Source organism: Bubalus bubalis, chromosome 8 (genome assembly GCF_019923935.1).
Source record: "Bubalus bubalis isolate 160015118507 breed Murrah chromosome 8, NDDB_SH_1, whole genome shotgun sequence".
Taxonomy (NCBI): domain Eukaryota; kingdom Metazoa; phylum Chordata; class Mammalia; order Artiodactyla; family Bovidae; genus Bubalus; species Bubalus bubalis.
In genome coordinates this window covers 22,833,778-22,853,040 of record NC_059164.1, presented here as the reverse complement: position 1 = coordinate 22,853,040, position 19,263 = coordinate 22,833,778, and the positions used below count along the sequence as shown (strand labels likewise).

General features: G+C 37.0%; 1 protein-coding gene across 7 annotated transcripts in view; it reads left to right on the top strand.

Moving 5' to 3' along the window:
* DGKB (diacylglycerol kinase beta) overlaps positions 1–19,263 on the top strand; it is an 885,919-nt gene that overhangs the window by 57,576 nt on the left and 809,080 nt on the right. For all 7 annotated transcript variants that reach the window (XM_044946500.2, XM_025290923.3, XM_025290920.3 and 4 more), the window contains exon 2: positions 18,992–19,250. In XM_044946500.2, coding sequence (XP_044802435.1) covers positions 19,181–19,250 — 70 coding nt within the window. In that variant the 5' untranslated portion in view covers positions 18,992–19,180. The remainder of the gene's footprint in view (positions 1–18,991; positions 19,251–19,263) is intronic.

Sequence of the window (19,263 nt, the reverse complement as noted above, 5' to 3'; positions counted from 1 at the left end):
CTTGGCATATAATGAAGCTTCATCAAAGGAGTGACCACTGCCATATTCTGCTGGTTAAAAAATAATTCACAGTAGTCATCCACAGTTAAGGGGGAGGGATTATTTAAGGGTGCAACTCACTGGGATTCACCCTCAAATGTGTCTCTCACACTCATCTTATGGGCAAAAACTTAAGCTTGCTAAAATAAGTTCATTGTGAAGAGAAATTTGGCAGCATATAGTAAAGTGTGCTCTAAAAAGCCAGCAATCACCTGTATACTTATGTGCCTGATAGATATATGAAAAAAATGTCCAATTGCATTATTGTCTTTAATAATGAAAAATAAGACATAAAATATAAATTCTATAAATAGAAGAGTAGATGGATAAATTTGACATATTCATAATAATTTCATTGAAATATAACTGATTTGTGATGTGTTAGTTTCAGTTGTACCACAGGGATTCAGTTGTATGTAGAGAGACTGTTCTGCACATATATTCTTTTTTAGATTCTTTTCCACTTTTTCAGTCTGCAATACAGTGTGTCCTTGTTGGTTATCTATTGTGTATGTAGTAGTGGGTATATGCTCATCCCTCGTACTTTATCTCTCCCTATCCCCCTTTCTCCTTTGGTAACCATACATTTGTTTTTTAATGTTTATGAGTCTATTTCTGTCTTGTAAATAAGTTCATTGTATTTTTTTTTTTTAGATTCCACATAAAAGCAGTATTATATGGTATCTCTTTGTCTGACTTACTTCACTTAGTATCATAATCTGTAGGTCCATCCATGTTGCTGCAAATGGCATATTTTGTTCATTTTTATGACAGAATAACATTCCTGTGTGTATATATACCACATCTTCTTTATCCATTCATCTGTCACTGGACACTTAGGTTGCTTCCATGTCTTGGCTGTTGTTAATATTGCTGTATTAACATTGGGGTTAATATATGTTTTTGAATTATAATTTTATCTAGATATATGCCCAGGAGTGGAATTGCAGATAACTCCATTTTAGTTGTGCAAGGAGCCTCCATACTATTCTCCACAGTGGCTGTACCATTTACAGTCCCTCAACAGTAAAGGAGGGTTCCTTTTTCTGCACACTCTGTCCAGCACTTATTATTTGTAGATTTTTTGACGATTGGTATTGACCAGAGTGAGACAAATACCTCATTGTAGTTTTGACTTATGTTTCTCTGCTAATTAGAGATATTGAGCATCTTTTCATGTACCTGTTAGCCATCTGTATGTCTTCTTTGGAGAAAAGTCTTACTTAGATCTTCTGCCTATTTTTTTTACTGGGTTGTTGTTTGGATATTGAGCTATATGAACTGTTTGTGTAATATGTATCTACATATAACTGAACAATACTCTTGTTAATTGTGTAGTTTGCAATCTGTACATTGTCTTTTTGTTTTATCATTTCCTTTGCTGTGCAAAAGTTTGTAAGTTTGATTAGGTCCCATTTGTTTATTTTTATTTCCATTATTCTACGATTCACATTCAAAAAGATATTGCTGCAATTTATGTCAAAGAGTGTTCTGCCTATATTTTCCTCTGAGTATCCAGCCATATAGTTTGGTCTTTAATTTTGCCTTTATTTTTTGTGTATGGTGTTAGAGAGTGTTCTCATTTCATTCTTTTGCATGTTGTTGTTTAGTGACTAAGTCGTGTCCAACTCTTTTGTGACCCCATGGACTGTAACCTATCAGGCTTCTCTGTCCATGGGATTTCCCAGGCAAGAATACTGGAGGGGATGCCATTTTCTTCTCCAGGGGATCTTCCTGACCCAGGGGTTAAACTCACATCTCCTGCATTGGCAAGCAGATTCTTTACTGCTGAGCCACTGGTGAAGCCCTCTTTTATGTGTAGCTGTCCAGTTTTCCCAGGACCACTTGTTGAAAGACTTTCTTTTCTTGGCTGTGTTTTCTTGCTTCCTTTGTCATAGGTTAATTTACCATAAGTGTGTGGGGCTTTTTTCAGGGCTTTCTATCCTGTTATGTTGGTCTGTGTGTCTGTTTTTGTGCTACTACCATACTCTTTTGGTGACTAGGTTTGTAGTATAGGCTGAAGTCAGAAACCCTAATTCCTCTAGGTCTGTAATTCTTTCTCAAGAATGCTTTAGCTAGTTAGTGTCTTTTGTGTTTCCACATACATTTAAACATTTTTTTCCTAGTTCTATGAAAAATGCCATTGGTAATTTGGGATTGCATTGAATCCATAGATTGTCTTGGGTAATATGGTCATTTTAAGTATTAATTCTTTAATCCAAGAACATTGTATATCTTTCTATCTGTTTGAGTTTGCTTCAATTTCTTTCATAGTTTTCAGAGTACTGGTCTTTTCCCTCCTTAGGTAGATTTATTCCAAGTTATTTTATTCTTTTTTGATACAATGTATTGATACAATGAATACTTTTACTCCACAGAGCAGTAAAAATGAATGAATCAGAGCTATACATTCACATATATATGTATGAATGAATGTATGTAGATATTTATGTATAGAAGAATTGAGTGAAAAATGCAAGTTATAGAAAGTGTTATACAAAGTATATAAAGTGACAAAACATATAAAATGATACTATATAGTGTTTACTTTATACCTACACACATCTATCTATCTATCTATATGTTAAAGACACAGTAAAAGAAAAAAAGAAGCTAGAAATGATAAATCGGAGAAGGCAATGGCACCCCACTCCAGTACTCTTGCCTGGAAAATCCCATGAACAGAAGGGCCTCGTGGGCTGCAGTCCATGGGGTCGCTAGGAGTCGGACACAACTGAGCGACTTCACTTTATTTTTTCACTTTCATGCATTGGAGAAGGAAATGGCAACCCACTCCAGTGTTCTTGCCTGGAGAATCCCAGAGACAGGGAGCCTGGTGGGCTGCCGTCTATGGGGTCGCACAGAGTTGGACATGACTGAAGCGACTTAGCAGCAGCGGCGGCAGAAATGATAAATAGTGGTGTTAACATCTGAACTTTAGAAGATGTGAGTGAGTTTGTATGCATGAAAAAAATGTATGCTTACCAGTTGGAAAAATACCAGTTGTAACTAAGAACTTTTATGTTTGTATTTCAATGAGAAACTTTTTTCAAAGGACACCTGGGGATCTATGTGCTATATTCCAAGCAGGCCGTTTTTACAATTTAATCTGGAATTTTTCTGTTCTTAGAAATAAGCCTCAGGAGGCTAATAAGGCAAAGTTTATTCCTTGAAAGTTATTCAGTTATAAGTTCCCTTATAAAAAGTATCTTGAATATTATAAGATTTCATATTTGACTATGGTATTATTTCTATCATTAAAATGGATGGAAATCCAGAAATTCAGTTGTACTATAGGTTTAGGGAAAATTTAATTACTACTATTTATTGCATCATCTAAATTGACACTAAATGCCATAGTATAACTATAAAATGATATTTTTATATATTGTCTTTTGAGTGTTTTACATTATATTTTATGTTTTTATTACTTTTGCCCTATTCTCAGGGTAAACAAATATCTTTTAAAGTACACATGAGCTATTCTTCAAAAGAATAGAGTTTTATCCAAAGTCATTTGCAATCAAAATAGAGTGTTAATATTTAGAAATTAAAATGAGAACAATGAATTGAGTATAGAAAGAATCTGGTCTTTCCAAAAACATGAATTCAAAAATGCTTTTGCTAAATATCTGAGACTAAAAGAGTTTAATCACTTTTAACTCAGGAAAGCAACATGCTCAGTCTCTGACAAAATGGGTACATGTGTTTTGTGTGTGTGCTTGTGTGAGTGTATGAGAGTCAGCTATGTCTGTTGATTAATGGAGATACACATTTATAGAATCAAATGTTCAGTTCTTCATCCTTGTCCAGTATGTCGTAGAAACAATTTTAACAAACATCTCAAGATTTAAAGTATATGCCTTAAGTGGAAGGGATATACATCTTGTCTCTAAAAGAACTTTGAAGATAGAATCTTTAGTTGGAAAAGAGTTCTCATGGGTGATTTAGGCTCTCCTTGAATTTATAAGTGCTGCTAAATTTAGGCCTTTCTAACCAGGAGAGGCTGAGGTGTGCCATTTCTCTGCTGATCTCCAAACAGCTGCTGCTGTTCCTCAATCTTTTTTGAGATAGACCTGATTTAAAATATCACAACCTCATTTCACACCTTGAATTCTTCTCAGAAAGAGTAATTTAATTTCAGTACCTTTTTAAAGAAACCTATTGTACATTACAACCTTTGTCATATGGTTCAGCTCGTCAGTGTTTCTGGTTTCTGAAGGACGTCCTACAGGCTGTCTGGAATCATTACCCTACAGCATGCTTCTCCTGAGGAATTGCTCCAGAATTTTAGAATAATTTCAGAATTAGAACAATTTTTTTGTGTATGTTTCTTTGGTTATAGAAATGTTCACTTTTTTTTTTCCCCTTCAGAACAACTAACATATACCTGATTTCATTAGTTGATTTGTTCTTTTGTTAATTATGAGGACAAACTTTTGCAGGCTAAGAGTAAAACCTTAACCTGTAAAAAAAAGAAAAAAAAAAAGTCCTTCTTTCCATTCAGTTATTCAGTGTAGTAAATATGGTGCCTTCCACAACATATTTAATACCCCCTGAGATTATTTATATTATCATTTTGCCCAAGATAGGATATAAAGAAGTTAAATATTGTTCCAAGTAACAGTTTTAGGGAAAATATGGCTTTGAGGTTACCATGCTAAAATTGTGTTCTCTTAGTCAGTTTAGAGTTTATGGTTGACTTCTATATGCTTAATGATACAAATTGGACATTATTCTGTAGGTAATAAAGAACCATTAAAGGATGTCAGAGGTCAGATCAGAAGTCAGAGCCACAAATGCTGATGGGTTCTTAGAAAAGGTACCTTGATTGCAGTGCTGATAATGGAATAAAGAGGGCTGAGGGCAAATGAATGAGAGAAGATGTCATATAGATATTTTGTAATGCAGTGACGAGAGGGATGGAGACAATGTATGTTTTGCTTATAGAATGTCATGTGAAATTTAACCACCATTTTTTTACAAAAATTTTAGGGAAAATTGTTACATTCAAAAAATGTCCAAGTTTACTTCTAAAAGTTTCTGTAGTTTATGGTAAAAAAAAAAAAAAAAAAAAAATCACTAATTTTGAACCCTTGGTAGTTTTCAGTTCAGTTCAGTTCAGTCACTCAGTTGTATCCAACTCTTTGTGACCCCATGAATCACAGCACGCCAGGCCTCCCTGTCCATCACCAACTCCCGGAGTTCACTCAAACACATGTCCATCGAGTCGGTGATGCCATCCAGCCATCTCATCCTCTGTCGTCCCCTTCTCTTACCCTCAATCCCTCCCAGCATCAGAGTCTTTTCCAATGAGTCAACTCTTTGCATGAGGTGGCCAAAGTACTGGAGTTTCAGCTTTAGCATCAGTGCTTCCAAAGAACACCCAGGACTGATCTCCTTTAGGATGGACTGGCTGATAAAAGATGTTTAATATTCTATTGCTGATATCTACCTGTGTGTCTGTAAATTGAATATAGTTCTGTGTTTTTATACTGTGGATTTACTGCAAGCATTACTTGTTCCTCAGAGCAAACATCAAATTTCATTTGGTAAAAAGGTCCCTGGTGTACTTCAATAATGATTTTCCTTAGGCAGTTGTGTACTGTAACTTGAAGTTGAATAACATCTTTAGAGTTGATTATTTTCAAGGGATTAAAGGTTTGAAAGATACTAGTTCTTCCAGCAATCATCAATTTACAGGAAGTGCCTGAGACTGAATTTATTATTTTTTTAATTAATAGAAGAAGATTATAAGCACCTGCATTCTTAATTCAATACAAAATCTGAATGTATTATATTGGAGGCTCTTCAAGAAAGGAGTTAATATTTGAAGAATTATTTTTAGTGAATTTCTGCTTTCTTAAGCTAGATGTGGAAAACAGTAAAGAAACGTTTATCAGTCTACCATAGTCAGCACTCTAGCTACTGTTTCCATTGAAGAAGTCCCAGGTCAAATAGATTGAAAAAGCCATTTAATGGCATTCTTCCTTAATCCGTGTTCCATCCTGGAGGTGGAAGGAAGGGGTTATCCTTTTTCCTTTTCATTTTCTCCTCTTTATTTGGGCTTAAATTTATACTTGGATAATCTTTATAGAAGACAAACAAGCCTTGTTTCCTGTCAAAATATAACACTAACAAAAAACTGGCATATGAAATGTATCTTTTCTTTTTCTGAGTTCATGATCTTTGCCTTTGAGTAATATATCCTGCTAGGTTTTGATTTTTTGTTCCAAGATTCTCAGTCTTTGGGCAATCCATCACTGTAAAGTCCAAAGTTAGAAGAAAACCCACATTAAATATTTATACTCCACTCCCAAAGGCTCTATTCCTCCCTTCAGAGGGAGATAGAAAATACTTGGCCATATGAAGTTGACTGTATAATGTAAGAATAGTAAATTAACAGTTAAGCACTCATATACTCACATACATTTTGCATAGTTGAACATCTATGAAAATGTAATCACCATCACCATAGTAAAATGATATTTTTTGTACTTTTTGTATGTGTTAAATATTGCTCCAAGTCACTTGTTCTTTTCACTGTCCCATAACAAACCACAAAATATTCTATGCTTTAAAACAACCATTTATTACACTCATGAACTCAGTGGCTCAGGCTTTTAGAATGGGCTTCATGGGTTCACTTGTTTTTTTTGTTGTTGTTGTTCTACTCTCTTTGGTGCCTCTTCTGAGGAAACTACCAGCTTGGAGAAGGGGACTGCTGGATAACTTGGGGTGGGGTCATCCAAAGGGGTCTTCACTCACATACTTGAGAGTGATCCTGCATGTTGCCCGAGACTTCCCTAGACTGTTGACTGGTACACCTACACGTGGTATCTCCAGGTGGTTCCTTCACATGACTACCTCAGGCTTTCTTCTAGAGCATCACTTCCACTGTAATCTACTGGCTAAAAAAGAGTTGTAAATGTACTCACAATTACACAAGGAGGAAACAGACAGCACCTGTTGGAAAGGTACTATAAATATAGAGTTCTACAAGGGCATTTAAGAAAGCTTGTATGTACCCAGTGCATGATCATCATTTCCCCTTACTGTCTATTCTCTATCCTAAGAGGTATCCTCCTTGAAACTATGTGTGAAAAGAAAAAAGAAAATTCACATAAAGTAATTTTCTTAAGAAGAATAAAATAGGTTAAAAACCAGGACTACAAAATGCAAACTATTAATACAAAGCTTGATTTATTTCCCTGTTTTACATCATCAAAGATTTCCCTTGAAAGTGTTGGCAGAGTTCAAAAATAACTCAATTATGAGTCTTATATTAAGCCACCCACACAATCTTCTAAAAGGTTTCTAGACTTCTAATCTGTTTCCTGCATATGCATACTGTATATATGTATAAATTAAATACTATAGATATATCTTAGATCCTTACTTACAAAAGCAAGGAAAAAGGAACCGCTATTGAGAATCTTTTATTTGTTATGCACCGAGCACATGTTATTTCATTAATAATACCTGTGGGAGGTGCGTGGTATTATCTACTTTTCGTGAAAAAGGAACTAAAGCTCAGATAGATTAATTGAATTGCTTTACCTCAGGAAGACAACTCCAAACTTGAATGGGGATACAGAGCTATCAGATTCAGAAGTGGTAGGTTAAGAATATATTAAGAATTAACCAATTAAAATCAGGCTGTTATAATTTTAAATTAATGAAAAACAATATCCCATTAGCTTTTAACTCTGCCTGTTGTTTATACTACATGCCTTTGATGAGCTCAGTTTACCACACTGGTGTATAATTGTTTTCAATTATACACTGTTACTTTCCTCTTCCCTTATCATTGCCTAACTAATCTCTCAGGTAATAATAGATATATAGAGATATAAAAATTGAGAAAACCAAAATTGTCAATCAGAAGTCTTTCATTTTATCAGCACCAAATCTATAAAACCACTTGTATCTATGCACATTGGTAAGATTAATGTTGGTCCTTATGTAATGCATGGAACTTATCTTCTCCTACTATTAACGACTTTTAAAATCCTTTATAAAAGGACTTTGAAACTCCAGTCAGTTGCTTTCTTTCCTGAAGTTTGAATCACTCTTACTATAAATTATTCTCTTCAATTTACAAGTTTTTTCCCAGGGAGTCCTACAAACAAATGAAATCCACTGCACATTCTTCTCTCCTCTCCATAACTCCTTTTGACTCTCCATTCACCCCTACAATCACAGTTCTCAAGGAGTTGATGATATTCGCAGTCTTCCCACATTCAGTTCTACTGTGCAACCCATTTCAGTCTGGCATAGTCAGCTTCAGAGAAATTGCTTTGTTGAAGTCACCAGAGACCAGCATATTGCCATTGGATATTTCAGTTCTCTTCTTATTTAACTGCTTAGCAACTTTTGAAAAGTGTCTTTCTTCCTTGTCCTTAAAGATTCTTTTCTTTCCCTCCTGTAGTCGGTTTAACACCATAGTCTTTCCCCCCACAGTGTTTTTCCACTTGTAATTGCTAATTTGGAAATGCCCTAAAGCTTTGACTGGGCCCACTTCCTCATACCACACACTTTGTGCTGATGTGCTTGATATTTCCTATTTGTCCCTTCAGATTCCCTACTTATCCTCCTCCCACTTGGGTTGGTGACTCATGGGGCGATTTCATATAGATTGCACCAATGGCTGTCTTTGCACTATGGCTTATGATTGGGTTTGGTCAGTGTGAGGCAAGGGAGGATACTGGAGACTTGGAAGATAACACGGTGGGGGAAGTTATTGCCCATCTCCTCCCTGGCTAAATCACTGAAAGGGAGACACATTCTAGTATCCTACTATGCAAGTCTGTGGCTCCTATCAGATGATCTTCTATACTCTGAGGTTTCTTAGCTGCAACATCTCTAGTCCATTTGGGCTTAGGGTCAGTAAGTTCCCAGCTTTTGCTAGAGCAGGATACAGCACCAACCTCTAATAGCTTTTCTAATCTCTGTCCACACTTCCTAAATAATCCTTTTATTAAATTCCTACTTATTCGTTTTAATAGTATTATTTTCTGTTTCCTATTGGGATCTTTACACATAGGATCCTTCACCAGGAAACAAAGAGTGAGGTGGAGTTACAGAAACAAAGGCTTATCTGCAAGTTATTCCTGTGAAAGATAAAAAAGAAGAAAAGGAAGATAAGGCAGAAAGAGCCTTCAGACAACAATGCAGCTCAAATACCTGAGAAAAAAAGAAAGGTGGAAGATGCAGCATTGGTTATGAGTAGCATCAGATTATAATGCAGACAGGCCAGTCTCAGCCAGTCACTGGGGAGTTTTGGAGCAAATATGGGCCTTTAAAGGATTCCCCCATTGGACAAAGGTGGCATGACCTTCATACATCCATCATCTTTCATCATCAACCTTTACCTCTGAAGAATGTGACCTTGCTTCAAAAGCTACATGTATTCTGAAGGAAAAAGAACTCAAAACTGTCAGCTAACTGAACCCTTTGCAGCTGAATGCAAGTTTTTTCTTGAAGGCAGAGCTTAGTAGCATAGCTGTCTGGTTGCCATATCAGGGGAACTGTATTTCCGTATCTTCACATATTGTCTGTATCAGACAATTCACAATATTATGCTTCTGTATTTCTTTTATTAGTTCTAGGCTTATCTCACTACCTACTAATCCTTTAAACCTCCAGTTCTCTTCACAAATTTACCACATCCCGAAACAAATATACTGGTTTTTCTCTTCTTCTTACACTTGATACTGCTCTAGTATTTGGGGGCTTCCCTGGTAGCTCAGCGGATAAAGTGTCTGCCTGCAATGCGGGAGACCCAGGTTCCATCCCTGGGTTGGGAAGATCCCCTGGAGAAGCTCTAGTATTTAGAAACTTTAAACTCCACCCTTATGTACCCTGTGTTGCTGTTGTTTAGTTGCTAAGTCATGTCTGGCTCTTTGTGACCCCATGGACTGTAGCCTGCCAGGCTCCTCTGTCCAAGGGATTTCTCAGGCAAGAATACCTGGAATGGGTTGCTATTTCCTTCTCCATGTCATCTTCCTGATCCAGGGGTTGAACCCTTGTCTCGTGCAGTGTTTGGTGGGTTCTTTACCACTGAGTCACCAGGGAAGCCCTCTGTACTCTGTGCTCAAGCCAAAACTACAGGAGTCATTCCTGACCCCCTCATCATGCACACAATGTATCCTGTTCATTATCAGATATGACTCCAGAAATGTATCTTGAATTTGGCTTTTTACTGTCATCTCTACTATGACTTTCCTACTTAAAGCCACTTCCAGCTCTTATCCAGTTACTGGAAAAGCCTTCTGTTTTGGCCTTCCCACTTCCATTCGTATTATCTTCCAATCCATTGAAGAAAAAAAACTTTGTAAGATATTTGGGGAATATGTTTGTCTCCTTCTCAAAAGATGTCAGTGGCTTCATACTTTACTTGAGCTAAATCCTCAACATGGCCTCTAAGAAAGTTCATGTGTGGCTTTTACCTGTTTCTGTGAGCTAATCACGTGTCCCTTCCTCTCTTCCTCACCAGGCTCCAGTCACACTTACCTTCTCTGGAGGTCTTCTAATATTTATATTCTTTTATTTTGTGTTTGTGTCTTCACTTCCAGGCTCTGCTCAAAATGTTTTTCTTTTCACTCAAGTTTATAACTATCACTCAACTTTTATGATTTAATTTAAATAAAACTTTTACATGTATTCCACTTTGGAACTCTTAATCTAAATCAGGGCTCTTTCATAGAGTTCCATTACCTGTATCTCATGTAACTTACTCACAGTTTGGGGTAGTGGTAAAGAATCCTCCTGCCAGTGCAGGAGATGCAGGAGATGTGGGTTTGATGCCTAGGTTGGGAAGATCCCCTAGAGGAGGAAATGGCAATCCACTCCAGTGTTCTTCCCTGGGAAATCCCATGGACAGAGGAGCCTGGCAGACTACAGTCAATGGGTTGGTGAAGAGTCAGACATACTCAGTGGCTGAGCACACACACTGCAGCTTATAATTATTTATTTGAGTAGTTGGTTTTGTTGAATGTGGATCTTTCAACCAAACAAGATCAAGGAACTGTCTTATAACTGCATCACCAGCATTTGGCTCAGTGCCTATCATGTTACTGGGTCTCAATTTATACTTCTTTTCATAGATAAATGAACAAGTAATTATAAACCAAGTGATAACTTTAGTGTTCCATTTAATTTCATCCTATTTTTATTTCAGAAATTCTATGATTGATATTTTGGCTCTCTTTTTTCACTCCTATGATTTTTCCATGGGTTACCTTATTTTTAGGGATTTATGACCCTTGAATCCCAGTAAATATTTTCAGTCACCAGAATTCATGTACATGGAGTCTTCAGTGTACCTTAGCATGTATTAACATTATTCAGCGATTGGAGTCATTACACACTGACTTTGAATAATCATTTAGAAATGTACATTTAATGTGAGTAACATACATCCAGACAATCAGATCCATTTATCTAGACGTTGTTATTGTTGTTTAGTCACTAAGTTGTGTCTGATTCTTTTTGTGACTCCATGGACTGTAGCCAGCTATATTCCTCTGTCCATAGGATTTTCCAGGCAAGAATACTGGGGTGGGTTGCCATTTCCTTCTCCAGGGGATCTTCCTGACACAGGAATTGAATCCGCATGAATCAGTGGATTCTTTACCCCTGAGCCACCAAGGAAGCCCCTTATCTAGACATTGTGCCTTATTCGTGAAGAGATTGATTTCTTTTCCTAATTCTGGAGAAATGTTTTAATTCAGGTACAACAGGCCAAAGAGCCTTCTCCAACTCCTCCACTGTAAGCATTTCCTACCACCAACTAAGCCAAGTGGCATGTCCATTGACTAGTTGAGAATGCACTCCAACAGCCAGCAGAGTGGATTCTTCCTGACTTTCATTTTATGTGCCCAGAGAAAACCCCATGCAGGACAACAGGAAGTCTGTTGAAAGCATCTTAAGAAATCTCAGCTGAATACTGTTATTTTCTTTGTATACATTTATAAAGAGAAGGAGACTATAAGGAAATGTTGCCATCATCCCCATCTCCTTCTGAGGCATAGCTATGCCTCTTGATTTAATATTACACATGTAACATTTTTCTTTACAGACTTATGATACATTATTTCAGCTAGTTTAAAATATTTGCTTAGGAAATATGATGTGTTAGTTCATCTAGTTTAAAACATTTGATTAGGAAAACCATCTTCATTTTTACCCCACCCTTACTTATTTTCTTATTTGGCTGCATGTCATATGGTGAGAGTTGGAAATAACCAGAATTGTGAAAATCAAAAGGCTTCCATTAGGAGAAGAGTCAGAAGGAGAAATTCTATTCAGAGCATACTGGTGTTGGAATTAACCAGATCAAAGAACCAGAGAACTTACTTTGAGTCCTTCAGGGATGTCATAACCCTCTAAATACCTCTTGCTGAAATGCAAATGGATTAGATCAATTTAGAAATCCTGTCCTTGATACAAAAAGTGCAGACCTAAGGTGACAAGATAATGCTAAATAAAGAAAAGCTATGTAGTGTTTTTGTTAAATATCTAGATGTAATTTATGTATTGTCCTGGTGCTCATGTGTAAGTGTTGTTATTATATATTGCTTAACTGACAGCTCGATTATGGCATCCCTTGGAAATGCTCATTTATATGAAGTCAGTTATATTTAACAACCAAACATAGAAGCTATGTGAAGTAAAGCTTTTTTTTTTTTTTAATTGTAAAAGCTTTGTATCTCTAAGCACAACTTATTTTGTTTATGTCCAGTCAGTTGAAGGGAGGGGAGGTGGCTTTAGGGAAAGTGAAACCTTTGGTGACTTCTGTTCCTGACTCCTTCTTGATGAGCCATTTTGTCTTTATCAACTTCAGGGTCTCCTTTTAACTGCCCTATCCTTGTTTTTCATTATGGAAAAAGCATTTAAGTGAATTCGTTCTGTAAATATTTACATATCCCAAGCAGCCTTCTAAGCCCTGTGAACCAGCAGTGAACAGATAAAAATCCATGTCTTCATGGAAGTTCTATCTTAGAGCACAGGAGAGGATGGTGACTCAAAATCGAATAAATATGGTTCAGATGAAAGGCTAGTTAAATAAGTATTTTTAGTTATTTAATTCGTAGCTTATCTGGTAAAGAATCCACCTGCAATACAGGAGACCCTGGTTTGATTTCTGGGTTGGGACGATCCCCTGGAGAAGAATATGCTACTCACTCCAGTATTCTTCGGCTTCCCTGGTGACTAAGCTGCTAAAGAATCGCCTGCACTGTGGGAGACCTGGGTTTGATCTCTGTGTAGGGAAGATCCCCCTCGAGAAGGGAACAGCTACCCACTCCAGTATTCTGGCCTGGAGAATTCCATGGGCTGCGCAGTCCATGGGTTTGCAGAGTCAGACATGTCTCTTTTTCATAATAAATTTGATATGAACATTTGATAATAAGATATTATATTCCTAACAAAAGTGTAATGGAGGGATGGTATGTATGAATGTTCAAGTGTAAATTGAATGACCAGGTAAGACTTTATTGAGAAAACAATTTGTGTAAAGATTTGAAGAATGTTCGTTAATCAGTCTTTTTTAAAAATAAATATTTATTGGAGTATAGTTGCTCTACAATTTGTGTTAGTACTTTCTGCTGTTATAGCAAAGTGAATCAGCTATGTGTATACATATGTTCCCCATTTTTGGAGTCCCTTCCTATTTAGGTCACCACAAGCATTAAACAGAGTTCCCTGAGCTATACAGTAGGTTCTCATTAGTGATCTGTTTTATATGTAGGTGATTTATTTTATGCGTAGTATCAATAATGTCTATATATATGTCAATCCCAATCTCCCAATTCATCCCACGACCCCACTTCCCCCTTTGGTGTCCATACATTTATTTTCTACACCTGTGTATCTATTTCTGCTTTGCACTTAGATCATCTGTAGCATTTTTCTAGATTCCACATATATGTATTAATATACGATATTTGTATTTCTCTTTCTGACATTTCATTCTGTATGACAGTCTTAACGCATCATTTTATTTTATTTTTTTTCAAGTCCAATCCACCGACTTTATTCATTTATTTTTAAATTTAATTTTATTTTTTAACTTTACAATATTGTATTGGTTTTGCCATATATCAAAATGAATCCACCACAGGTATACATGTGTTCCCCATCCTGAACCCTCCTCCCTCCCCATACCATCTCTCTGGGTCATCCCAGTGCACCAGCCCCAAGCATCCAGTATCGTGCATCGAACCTGGACTGGCGACTCGTTTCATATATGATATTATACATGTTTCAATGCCATTCTCCCAAATCATCCCACCCTCTCCCTCTCCCACAGAGTCCAAAAGACTGTTCTATACATCAGTGTCTCTTTTGCTGTCTCGTATACAGGGTTATTGTTACCATCTTTCTAAATTCCATATATATGTTAATGCATCATTTTAAATTTGAGTTTCTTATACCAAATTTTAGTAAATTTTTTTTGAGGGATTTTAGTAAATTTCAGAGCAGGTATCCAGGTGGAAACCTGTAGTTAATTAATAAATAAATAAATTAATTAATAGTAATTAATAAATTACTATTGTAATTTTAATTAGCTTGTTGGTAATTTATCAGACAGACCTCTGGAATCATGTCAGCTCATGAATACCCATGGACAGGCCATGTTAAGGAAAGGAGAGAGACCTGGGGAGCAGGTTAAGAAGCTATCACAATCCAAGTGAATGAGAAACTAAATGAAGACATCGACATTTTTCCAAAATGACATTTTCCCAATGTGATCAGGATTCTTGCCTTTCCTGTATTTCTTTTTGTTCCTTGTTACCTTCTGAATAGTGCCCCAACCTCTCTATTTAGCATTGAAATTCTGTAAAAAATTGGCCTCTTATTGGTTTCTCTAATAGTTTTGTCTGCATTCCAGTGAAACTTTATTTACATAAGTAGCTGGTGAGCCAATATTTTCTGTAATCAGTGGTTTGGCTAGCCTTGGTCTACTTTATGAGACTTCCATTCTTAGTTTATGGCTTCTATTCTAAAAGTTATCTCACTAGTATGAGAAACTGCTGAATTTATAGCCAATGTGTCAACATTCCAGGTAGGAAGTTTGGAGGCAGAGAGGAGATTAAAAGAGCACGTTCCAGCTCTTCCCTCAAATAGAACCTTCCTGTATATCTCACCCAACATCTGCCAAATCTCACTGACCACTTCTTCATGCAAAGAACCGAAGGAATCTGTTTAGGTGGATATATTTTCATTTAATAAAATTAGGTTTCTTGTTATGAAGAAAGCAAGAAAGAATGGGTATTGTGTGGGTTTCTAGCAGTCTCTGTCCTGTCAGATACCTAACAGGCAGGTCAGTTTCTTCATTTGTCAAAATGGGAGACTTACTGCCTCACAGAGTTGTTTGGTAAAGATTGAATAATCCAACTTTCTGCCATAAGGGTGGTGTCATCTGCATATCTGAGGTTATTGATATTTCCCCCGGCAATCTTGATTCCAGCTTGTGCTTCTTCCAGCCAGCATTTCTCATGATGTACTCTGCATATAAGTTAAAATATACAGCCTTGACACACTCCTTTTCCTTTTTGGAACCAGTCTGTTGTTCCATGTCCAGTTCTAACTGTTGCTTCCTGACCTGCATATAGGTTTCTCAAGAGGCAGGTCAGGTGATCTGGTATTCCATCTCTTTCAGAATTTTCCACAGTTTATTGTGATCCACACAGGCAAAGGCTTTGGCATAGTCAATAAAACAGAAATAGATGTTTTTCTGGAACTCTCTTGCTTTTTCCATGATCCAGCGGATGTTGGCAATTTGATCTCTGGTTCCTCTGCCTTTTCTAAAACCAGCTTCAACATCAGGAAGTTCACGGTTCATGTACTGCTGAAGCCTGGCTTGGAGAATTTTGAGCATTACTTTACTAGCATGTGAGATGAGTGCAGTTGTGGAGTAGTGTGAGCATGAAAGTGAAAGAGGAGAGTGAAAAAGTTGGCTTAAAGCTCAACATTCAGAAAACTAAGATCATAGCATCCGGTCCCATCACTTCATGGCAAATAGATGGGGAAACAGTGGAAACAGTGGCTGAGTTTATTTTTCTGAGCTCTAAAATCACTGCAGATGGTGATTGCAGCCATGAAATTAAAAGACACTTGCTCCTTGGAAGAAAAGTTATGACCAACCTAGACAGTATATTAAAAAGCAGAGTCGTTACTTTGTCAACAAAGGTCTGTCTAGTCAAGACTATGGTTTTTCCAGTGGTCATGTATGGATGTGAGAGTTAGAATATAAGGAAAGCTGAGTGGTGAAGAATTGATGCTTTTGAACTGTGGTGTTGGAGAAGACTCTTGAGAGTCCCTTGGACTGCAAGGAGATCCAACCAGTCCATCCTAAAGGAGATCAGTCCTGGGTGTTCAGCACAAGGACTGATGTTGAAGCTGAAACTCCAGTACTATGGCCACCTGATGAGAAGAGCTGAGTCATTTGAAAAGACCCTGATGCTGGGAAAGATTGAGGGCAGGAGGAAAAGCGGCGACAGAGGATGAGATGGTTTGATGGCATCACCGACTCAATGGACATGGGTTTGGGTGGACTCCGGGAGTTGGTGATGGACAGGGAGGCCTGGCGTGCTGCTGTTCATGGGGTTGCAAAGAGTTGGACACAACTGAGCAACTGAACTGAACTGAATAATCCAACACTGTCAGGGGAATGTCCTGCATACTGTAAGCTCTTAGTAAAACTAACACATTGCTGAAATTGCCTTATTTTCATCTTTTATGTGTTTCTCTGTTACATTTCTGGTGTCTGGAATGCTTTCAAGCACACAAGAGATTGGTAAACATCTTTTGGAGTAAATTAATGAACTGCCATTGTCATCAGTTTAGGTTTTTAAGTTGTAGGTAACAGAAACTGATTCTGGCCTGCTTATTTGTTATTAAAATAATGATACCTTTAGAAGTGACAGGATACCTAGAACGTCAGGGTCAAACAGGGACAGGTATCCTCATTATTGCTATAATCATTAAGACCAGAGCTATTTTCATGCTGTTCTTGCATAACTCCGTTCAACAGTTAAAGCCCCATGAGATGGAGTCTGATCATCAAAATGTTACTGAATCATCTGTCTCCCTCTGGATACAACAGGGCACCTTGTTTTACAGTCCCACCAAAATGGCATTTAACTAGAGAGAAGCAAAGAGTCAGGATGAAATCAATGTGAAGGATGAAATCAGCAGAAAGAAACTGCGTGGAAAGCGCAAAATTACCTATCACAGTCTCATTCCTTTTAGTTTGTGTTGCTTCCACAATGTTATGGTTGTGATATAAGAGCATACCCTGGGAGGAAAAAAAAAAAAAGATCTAGCAATTTGTCCTCTGTTACTGCATCGGTATCTTCATTTTTTTTTTTTTCCACTTAAAAGTAAACTATCACCTTGTAAAACGAATTGCTGGAACCGTAAACATATGAGACCAACACAAAGAGATTTGCTGTTGTTTTTTTTTTTTTTTTTTTTTTAGTGTAAGATGACAGAATATGATAGTAAGGTTGTAGGGTTGATAGTGGAGAAGAGTAAAGAGATATTGAAAAAAGATTAGGCACTAATGCCAAATACAGGTTCCATGCCTTTAGGTACTGACATCTATGTACTTAAGCCTTCCATTGATTTAATTGCATAAATATCTAAGTAATTGTTTCTAAATATTTTAGTTTCGATAACGATTACAGTGCCAGTCTGGTGGGTCACTGAGCGATTGATTACTGTCTCTGATAAAAAGTTAAAGCCAGATGGTTTTTCATTTTGTTTGCTTTTATAGATGTTGCAGTGAACGCAGGGCCATGACAACCTAGGGGTTTATTTTTAAGCATGATTCACAGTAGTTCTATCTACTATCATTATGAAAGTCTGTCAGACATTTGAAATTGCTTTAGTTTGGTAAATTTTATTGGGAGTTTTACACATGGTAAAATTAAATTTTTCTTTTACTGCTAGGAAAACCGTTTATATGCCTCCTGTACTGATATGCATAATTGTAAATATATATGCTGGGGGCTTCCTCAGTGGCTCAGTGGTAAAGAATCTGCTTGTTGGGCAGGAGATGCAGGTTCTGTCCTTGAGTTGGGATGATCCCCTGGAAGAGGAAATGACAACCCACCCTGGCACTCTTACCAGGAAAATCCCATGGACAGAGGAGCCTGGCAGGGTACAGTCTATGGGGTCACAAAGGATCAGACATAACAGAGTGACTGAACACACACACACACACACACACACACACATACACACAAGCACAAACATCTGTGCTACCACTGATGACCATTCCAAACCATTGTTAGAAAATTGACAGACCAGCAGATTGTTTAGGTAACTTAGATCTTACTTAGCTTCTTTTAAAAATTTTGTTTTATGGGACTTCCCTGTTGGTCCATTGGCTAAAATGCTGTGTTCCCAATGCAGGGGGCCTGCATTCGGGGTCCTGGGTTCGATTCCTGGTTGGGGAAGTAAGATCCCATGTGCTGCAGCTAAAACAAACGAAAAAAAGATCCTGCATGCTGCAACTACAACCCGATGCAGCCAGATAAATAAATAAAGTATTTAAAAAAAAATTGTTTTAAACATAACATTCATTTAGATATTTAAAAAACTGAAAGTTCAGATTGGTAAAAGTGGCACCTTTCTTTGCTCTTGGAATATGGAGTTTATAAAGCTGAACAACATAAAAAAAACTACTTGTATGAAACTAGACCTTATAGAATTTTCTTCACACTTTGTATTTTTAATCATATTTCTTCTATGATGTGGCATTAGAAAATGTATATAAAATGCCATTAAAGAGTGAGCAATGAAATATTATCATGCAAAATAGAATAACTGTGAAATATATTATTTAGGAATTAAAAATCTTTAGCATTCTATAACTTGTCAGTTTTTTTCTTCATTTAAAAATGCTAATCTTTCAATCTTTATGTTTTTCTTTCTACAGTGATTTAATATCTTATTGAAACTACAAACTCATACCCACAGTGGTCTCATGTTGACAGATTGCATAGTTTGAAAGCATGACATATTTTATAATGAAACATGCCATGTGGAAACTTTGAAGCCTAAATTCTGCCAAAATCGGAATAAAGAATTCCTCACCTGGTATGTAAGAGATCTCCTGACCACCACCATGACAAACCAGGAAAAGTGGGCCCACCTCAGCCCCTCAGAATTTTCCCAGCTTCAGAAATATGCTGAGTGTAAGTATTCATA